Source organism: Maylandia zebra, linkage group LG10, assembly GCF_041146795.1.
Source record: "Maylandia zebra isolate NMK-2024a linkage group LG10, Mzebra_GT3a, whole genome shotgun sequence".
Classification (NCBI taxonomy): domain Eukaryota; kingdom Metazoa; phylum Chordata; class Actinopteri; order Cichliformes; family Cichlidae; genus Maylandia; species Maylandia zebra.
In genome coordinates, this window is record NC_135176.1 from 21038686 (window position 1) to 21047585 (window position 8900).

An 8900-nucleotide genomic window follows, 5' to 3' on the forward strand; every position below is an offset into this window, starting at 1 on the left:
AAATGACCTGCCGCTTAAAAAATGTTTGTATGTTTATGCTGGCTCCTCTTCCTAGGGCTGAAGTGCTGAAGATGCTGAAGTATCACGATAATGCAACTTATGTACACTTGCAGTTCTTCCGGTGCCAAAAAACAAAACGAAAACAACCTTTAACCCCTTTAACTATGGCACACGCACACGGCCTTGCACCTTTCATTCCGTGGTAACTAACACACAAACGGGACTGCCTGTCATGTGTTACTGTTTAGACTCAGATCAGTTTGATGTTTGAAGACCCACAGTGACGTGAACTAATAACTCCACTCAAATGTGTTAAACCAAAGTAACGAGCCTGTTTTGAATATGTAAGCAGTAGAAAGGACATATATTTGTTTAGAAATGTAGTGAGTAAAAGTAAAGAGCTGTCACAAAAATAAATACACAGGTAAAGTACAAAAACCTGAAAATTTTACTTAAGTACAGCCACCTCTGAAAATAGTCATCCCAGCATGAAAACATCTTCACTATATCTTCACAGAGCTCTGCTCCCTTTATCGCAGTGTTAGCCCTGTTTCTTTTTACCACTGTTATCATCATCATCATCATTATTATTATTACTAGTCTCAAGTCCTTCACCCGTCACTATTTTAGCTGTGAGTTTACACACACACACACACACACACACACACACACACACACACACACACACACACACACACACACACACACACACACACACACATATATATATAGCCTTGCAGATGACGCATGAATTTGCCCCTGATCACGTCTCTGTTATTGCACGAGAAAACGCAATATACCTTTCAGCTGCTGCTGAATAATTGAGGTGCCCTCAGTCGCCACATGTCGCTAACGCACAAGCCTTCAGCTCAACTTACCGCATAGGGACGACGTTATGATATCAATGCAGGTATTCCAAAAATGAATTATTCACACCGCCAAGCTCTTGTTTTATCTTCATTTTTATGCCACAAACGTGCCGGCCGTTAGAGAGAAATTTGGCTCTGGTCTTGAAAAGAGTTTCACGCTAATGGAGTATTTTTAATAACAATTAAAGTGAAATGTTTTCTTACAGGCCAATAAAATAACACTTAATTAAATGAAATTAACGTTTACAGGTCAAAAATCAACTGGGCGAGAATTTGCATTTTATTTTACCGTCTTCTCTCAAGTTCTTTTTGTTCCCCGTAAATTACACTGTGAGTATTCACTTCTCATCAACAAACCCCAAAACGTTTCCGTGTATTTGTAAATTGATCCGAAACTATTAACAAATGTATTTTATTTTAATTTAATTTAATAATACTATTGTTAAAACTAAAACAAACTGGTTGGGCCTATTTTTAAAAGCACTGGGATATTTTCCATATAGAAATATGACAACAACAACAACAACAACAACAACAACAACAACAACAACAACAATAATAATAATAATAATAATAATAATAATAATAATAATAATCGCTGGGTGCGATAGGCTATTCCGCGCTTCCCCCAAATAATTATATCAAAATATTAAAATATTTGTTTTAAACTACACAAAATATGTAAATAGCAAAAAATAAAATTAAATACTTACTTAGATAAACAGAAAAGAAAATCATAAAAACCATTCCCATCTTTCCTGCGTTAAACTGTGGTACAGCCAATGTCTCCCTAGAGTTCCCAGAGTTCCCAGTCAGGCTTCTACTTCCAACTCTTCCACATTACTTCGTTTTATACCAATATATAATTAATATTGCATCGTCATTACTTAATAATTTCAAAGCCCATGCACGGTGACATGAGGGCATCCATAATTAAAACCGTGCTAATTAGAGAAAGGGGCCATAAGTAGCGTGTACACAGTCAGCGCTCTGCGGTGTGAACATCGCTGTAGAAACGGAGGCCCGTCTCTTTCTTTGGTCCTTGTCGGCTATCATATACAACGATACATATTTAATTCCAGCAGAGGTCTGGGGATTTATAAATAAAACAGTCTGGCGAGGTCCCATAAAAACAAACTGTTTACAATGAAGTTATGGCCCATTGGTTCGGCCTGCGATTTGTTCGTCACGGTAACGGCTCTCGCGCTGTAACTTCAAGAGTAAATGAATGCAGCTTCATAAGTCACAGAAATAAAGTCGCCCCAGTGGGATTTTAAAAAATAACTGATAATTTATTAAGTTTAAAATTCACACATGTTTTTTCCAAATGAAATCAAGAGTGAGAAAAAATAAATAGTTAGATCAGGTGATGGAGGCCTGTATACTGGATATATCTCACCAATATGATAAATATACAGCTCACCTGTAATGGTCCAAAACACGTTCACATCAAAATATTAAAATATAGCAGCAGCCAAAGCCACACGTCTGTGCCTCATATATATATATAAGACGGTGTCATTTTCATTTCTAAATAATTAAAGATAGCCAGACTCACAGTGTCATATACCTTGTGAAAGAGTCACTGTTGCTTGTGCGTAAATTACCTTCACACAGTTCACGAAGAGAGCTGATTAGTTCGCAAAAAAGAAAAATACCGAGAAAAAATAGTGATTTAAAAAGGTGAACACACTGAGGACACATTCCACTGAAGTTTTCAAAAAGAAAAGAGGTGAAAAAGAAAGCGGTGAAAACGACATATAGTTCAGTGTATATGAGCCAGTGATGTGGAGGACAAACTCAGGTCTCAACCAATTATCTTACAAAATCGTATTTTTTCTTTTCTTCTCGAATTCCTGAAGACTCTGTCTGTCTCTTCAGATAACATCAGTTTAACATTTAAACAGCCCATAAATTCAGCCTCCATGAACTCCAAGTAATGGTTTATAAAAAGTGAGTTAATAATCCCTGAATGTGACAAATTGTCAGGGTGAATTTCCTAAAAATCCACATTTAGAGTGTGCAAGATACAAGACAAACAACATCAAAGTCATCCTCCTTACAGATCTATAACACATTTATCAGTCCCGTATTAATAACAAAATCGAAAAAGTGCAACAATGAAGAGTGCGTGACACGAAATGGGGATGAAGTAAAAGTCTTTCTGGGAGCAATCCAAAATGAGACACGTTGCAAAATCCCTGTTAGTTAGGTTACTTAGGCTATTATTAATCACTCGATCAAAAATGTAGTAGGCTATTTTATTCATGATCTGTGTAACTCAGTGCACCGCAGAGTATTTCATTCGTTTCTGTTTTTGCCGCTGGTTGCAAAACCACACTCGAACCACGTTCTTTTTCAGGTCCAGTTTTTCGGCGATCGCCGCAATTTTTTCCGAGGAGGGTCGGGGCTGAATGGCAAAGTACGCTTCCAAAGAGCGCTTCTCCGGCGCGGCGATGGACGTGCGCTTTCTTTTCCTCTCGTTCCCGTTGAAAAGGTCCGGCTTGCTGCTTTTCTCCCGGTAGGCAGCCTCGGCTTCCTCCAGCCAGGCCTGGAGAACCGGCTTGAGCGCGATCATGTTGTTGTGGGACAAGGTGAGGGACTCGAACCTGCAGATGGTGCTCTGGCTCAAAGACCCCACTCCTGGGATCTTGAGGTTGGCCAGAGCTGACCCGACGTCCGCCTGGGTCACCCCGAGTTTGATCCTCCTCTGTTTGAACCGCTCGGCGAAGGCTTCCAGCTCCCTGGGATCCGACTCTACGTCGTTGACACAAGCCATACCGCCGTGAACGGACAGGGAGTGAGGGTGGGCCATAGTGGCCATCGCCTGGTGCAGCTGCCCCATAGTCTGCAGGTGGTGATGAGGGTGCTGGTGGTGGTGCGCCGGCGTGGTCATCCCTGGAGGCTCTGGGGCACCCATCCCGGTCACAGCCAGGCTGGTGGAGAGGTGGTCCAGGAGGTCTCCGGCCTCCAGGGTCTGTCCGAGGTGGTGGTGGTGATGAGAGGCGATGGTGGAAGGAACGTGGGAGATGGGCACGGTAGTAGAGGAAGAAGATGAAGCTGAGGTGCAGGGGACACTGTTCATGGTATGGTAAGTCACGTCTGGTTTGAACGGGTGACTTTTGCCGTGAGAGACAATGCTGTCAGCAGCCGCCAGAGCCTCTGCCCGTGCCAGCAGGCTCTCATCAAAGCCTCCGAATATATTGCCCTGCAGCTGCAAGCAAGAGTGCGCATACTGGAGTCAGTGGGGAATTCTGTCAGGCAGCTCTCAGGATCTAAAAAACATTTTCCAAAGGCAAGCAGCGCCGAGGAGAGAAGAGAACCCTCCTCAAAGCGCAGGTCATAAAAATTAATATGAAAGCAAGAGCATTGCTTGAATAGACATGTGGATGAGATGGGGAGGATGGGGTTGGGAGGGGGAGGGGGGTACAGACAGAAGAGAGAGGGAGAGATAGCGGATAGAACAAAGTCCTGTCAAATCAACTTTACAGACATTTCCAGTGTGATATTTTCCCCTTTCTCTCACCCAGTATACTCCAGTCATTCTCCCCTGACCTGAACGTACCTGTGGGGCGGGCAGACAGACTCTGCGCATGCCCTCCGAGCCTGAGTGCAGGCCGGGATACTTGGGCTCGTGCAGAGCCGGGTGCATGGAGAAGTGCTGCTTGCCGTTCATGGTCATCATCATCCTCCCTGCAAGCACCTCGCTAGCAGTGTGGCCCCTGACATAAAAGTTGGGGCACGGACAGCTACACGGCTCCTTTGCTCTCCTTCACCAGACTGAACAGTTAACATCAGCAGCGCCTCCCGGCATTCCCCTCTCCCGCTTCCTCCCTCTCCCCTCCTCCTCTTTCAGTCTCCCTCCTCCCACCCACCCTCTCTTCTGCTCAACTTACAGGTTGCAGAATCGTGGACTCTGTGCGCAAGCGTCTAAGAATAAGCAAAACCAAAAAGCCCCACAATTCTTTAATTAAAAGGCTATTTATCGACGGCATCCTTGATATTTGGAGTCTTGTAATTTCCTTTCCCCTGAGATATAGATGTGTATTATCACACCGACATTTACAGCCTATGTTATTTCTATAAATCCAGTGTTAAGTTCATGCAGGATACCTCCGAGCTCCCCACCATTGCCAACGATGAGGTCATAGGTGACAAGCAGAGTGAAAGGCTTACAGCAGGCTGCAATGTAGCAATTATTATGCAGCACAAAGACCGTTTCAATCATTTCAGCACCGAGGACAGCGCAGCATTTTGAGTAGTAGTACTGAGTGTGTATTAAACCGTGGATGGATATGTTTGGATGACTTTATGGATGGATTTGGTCCTGCGTGCTCCAAACTGTATCTAAGGCCTGCTGGTTGACCGGTCGACCCAACGGCCTTGGCTTTGTCCCATCCACTGTGAACGCCAGTCCTCGGGCTGTTTCACGGTCTTCTCATGTGGCTGCCTGGATAAAACTCACGAAGCCGGCCTGGACGGTCCGAAAGAGGAGCCAGGTTGGCAGAGGCTCCCGATGACACAGCCTAGTCTATCCGATCCTGCTGCCTCTCTGGTTCCCCAGACTGTGAATAATTTAGCACCACCGTGGCAGGCATCCATTACCACACTGGCAGGTTCTTATACATTACACAGATTAAAACAGCCAAGGACTTCTCGACCCGGGCAAACTTTGACTTTCAGACTTGGTTGCGAAGAGCATGTGGCCTTAACTCATATTTGCGAGTGTTGCGTTCAAATAACTCAACACAGACTCATAGAGATACCTTTAATGATCTTCTCCTGGCGTAATTCAAACGCAGATATACGTCCTTTGAACGATAATTTGATGTATATTCTAAAATATTAAACTAAATATTTTTTAGTTTCGAAAATTTAACTATAATCTTCTGCATCATTGACAGACTATCCGCACTGTATGTGAATACAGGCTTTCCACATAGCCTCTGGCTGAAGCGTGATGTCACAAAGCACGCCTCTCAGACTTTGAGAAACTTTTCACTTTCAGCAGAAGGAAACGCCCTCAAAGTTTCCTCCTTTTAAATGCATTAAAGAGATTGACCCCTGATTGGCTTTTTTGAGTCTGATCGCTCGTGCGATACTTTTAGTTACCCAACGTGTTATTTAAACTGAGTTGTGAACACGTGAGATCTCACCAGAAGATATCATTTTTCATCAGCGTGAGAATAAAAATCAGATACAAGAACCTGAATCTCCGCATTAGTCTGTAGAAAGCATGAAACCCCTGCTTGCTGTTACACTGCTGGGGTTATTCATAATTTAGTGGTCATTGTACTATGTCATCTTTGCACTCTTCATAGTTTGAAGATGCCCTGGCCTGTTTTATAAAGAGCTTTGTCATATTTGCAGCACCACCTCTCCAACGTGTCCCCACACCACGCCATCAGCACCGCCCATCCATCTGGCCAGGCTACATCTGGAGCTCAGTTCCACCAGACGATCTAAATACTGTCACAGCCTTCATTACACACCGTGATGAATAATTTCAGGAAAGAAACAATAAATAAATAAGCGCGCTACCAATCAGCAGCTTACTTTTGATGATATAATTAAATACACAAGCACAGTCAATTCTCCCAGTGCTTGTTCCTTCACCTCCCAGTAACCAGGTCAGAATGAAATCTGGAATGTTGAACTGTCAAGCCCTTCAAGTCCTTTCCCCTGGGACGAGCTGGAAGTTCTTGCATTAAGCTAAACAGATTCTGAGTGTTTTCACTTGACTTCCTAAAGTAAGAAATGGTCATGCATTATTCAGTGATATTTTAATATGTCGCAGCTGCTCTGTGGTGTCTTCACTCAGATGCGTTGGGATTTGCTTGGGAACGTATCAAAGTGGACGCCCATGACCATAACGGCTTGTCTTATTGGCTAATTATTAAGCCATAAATCAGCTTTGACCCTACTTTTATGTAACTCGATCTCCTTTACAAATGTTCTTTTTAATATTATCCTTCATTGTGTAATATTACAAAAATAAAAATGCAAAAGTTGTTTTCATGTGTTCTGGAAATTTATGAAAAAAAATCCCATTTACTTATTCACATTATCATTATCACATAGCGACGCTGGGGCGCTGACCCATCTTACTTTAATTAATGTTCTTTAGGATGCTTCTCAAACTTGACTGTTCCTTAAATGAATCACTTTACTCTGAGGTCGCACAGTTAATTATCTGTTAGAATCAAACTACTTTTGCAATTAATAACTTGAAGTAATCGTTTTCCGTATGATTTCAGTTTTTCATGTTATTTTGGAGGAATTTTTTGGCCCGCTCGATTTTACAGTGCTGCTTCAGTTCATTGAGGGTTGTCGTTTGTTTATGCATGACTGTACAATTGAGCTGACATCTGGACTTTGACTGGGCCGTTGCAGAATCTCACTTCTTTTTTTCCTCAGCTGTTGTGCAAAGCTTTATCTGTTGGGCAGATGGCTTCACATTTTACTCTAGAATACTTTGGGATACAGAGAAGTGACTGCAAAGTGCACAGACAGTTGGTATGCTGTTAATATGTTGTGCTTAATTTTTTGCATTATGGGCACACACTCCACTTTTGTTTCCCCTGGTCAGAGGACTTTTTCCCCCCAGAAATCTTGTGGTTTGTTCAGATCCAATTTCTTGCAAACCTAAGCCATGCTGCCATCTTCTTTTCAGAGAGAAGAGGCTTTCCCCTGGCAACCCTTCCAAACAAGCCACACTTGTTCAGTATTATTATTTAACATGCTGACTGAGGCCAGTAGAGTCGGAGATGTAGCTCGTGTTTTTTGCAGCTTCTCTGTGTATTTCAGTCTGACCTTGGGATAAACTTGCTGGGACCTCCACTCCTGAGATTAGCAGCTATCTTGAATATTTTCCACTTGTGAATAATCATGTTGATGGCATGATGGACTTCAAAATACTTGGAAATAACCCCATAACACTTCCCAGACTAGCATGGTGGCACGCACTGTTGCATTACAGGAAGAAGGTCGGGAGTTCGACCCCACAATCTGCCTGGGGCCTCCCTGTTTGTTTGGGTTCTCTTCTGGCTTCCTCCCACAGTCCAAAGACATGCAGTGGAGATAGGTTAACTGATGATTCTAAATAGCTCATCGGTGTGACTTATTGTCCATGTTTCTGTTAGCCCTGTGTCAGGCTGATGACCTGTCCAGGTTGCAGCCTGCCTCTCACCCTATGATAGCCGGGATAGGCTCGAGCTCTCCCACCCCCAATAAAAAGAGCTAAAATTTTGACCCAATAACACTTGGATAAATGTGAATACACACGTAGAGTAGAATTTCAAAGTAGGTTCTACCATAAGTAAATTCAGTGTTATAAGGGGTTTAAGTGTCATTTGTGATATGCTTTTCTGACACTTGTACGTCATCAGTGCCTTCACCCCGAACTTTAAGCATAAATTGCAAAAAATGCCAGATGTAGCAAAACAAAATTGTCAGAAGGTTTGATAAACACACCATTTAAAAGAAGGTTAATGCACTCATGCATCAAAGTACTTAAAGTATAAGGAAAAAATCTAATGGCTTTCAGTAATTCCACTGTTTAGTCATAACATTTGATGTGTTTTAAGCACAGGTATAATCTTTAATGCTATAGCCTAATTATAAGTACTAATACTGCAGTGTGAATTATTTAATTACCGAGCACATGCAAGAAGAATGAGACCACACAAGAGAATAGGTTCATATTTTCTGGAATGCTTTTGCCTGGAAATCCCCCCCTTGCCAATGCTGACATGTTTTCATTTTCTTTACCTTTTCTTTTCCCTCCCAGATCCAATTTATATTTATGTATGTTTTCTGTTTTTTTCCCCCCCCCTCTTTTTTTTTTTTTATGGCCTTATAAGCACCCAATTCCTCCATCTTTATTGGCAAAAGCAAACATGCTAGTAAATTAGAAATCCATTTTTACAAACAAAATACATGAAGAAAATACATCCACATCCTGCAAATATAAACAGTAACAAATCCAAAACTATTATCCAATAAACACTTTACATTTTTTACACCATTGTG

General features: G+C 42.2%; 1 protein-coding gene across 1 annotated transcript; it reads right to left on the minus strand.

Moving 5' to 3' along the window:
* Nucleotides 1–2137: 2137 nt before the first annotated feature.
* pou4f3 (POU class 4 homeobox 3) lies at nucleotides 2138–4831 on the minus strand. Its single transcript, XM_004550335.4, has 2 exons — nucleotides 4435–4831; nucleotides 2138–4083 (listed from the first exon to the last, which is right to left on the minus strand). Exons 1-2 carry the CDS (start codon nucleotides 4555–4557, stop codon nucleotides 3151–3153), a joined length of 1056 nt encoding a protein of 351 aa, XP_004550392.1. The 5' UTR covers nucleotides 4558–4831; the 3' UTR covers nucleotides 2138–3150.
* Nucleotides 4832–8900: the final 4069 nt, after the last annotated feature.

What these genes read in the sequence shown, in the direction of transcription:
- pou4f3 (XM_004550335.4), bottom strand. Translation starts at nt 4,557, where the DNA reads ATGATGATGACCATGAACGGCAAGCAGCACTTCTCCATGCACCCGGCT. An exon ending in TCTGTCTGCCCGCCCCACAG is followed by an intron (nt 4,084 to 4,434) that starts GTACGTTCAGGT and finishes TCTTGCTTGCAG; the next exon opens with CTGCAGGGCAATATATTCGG.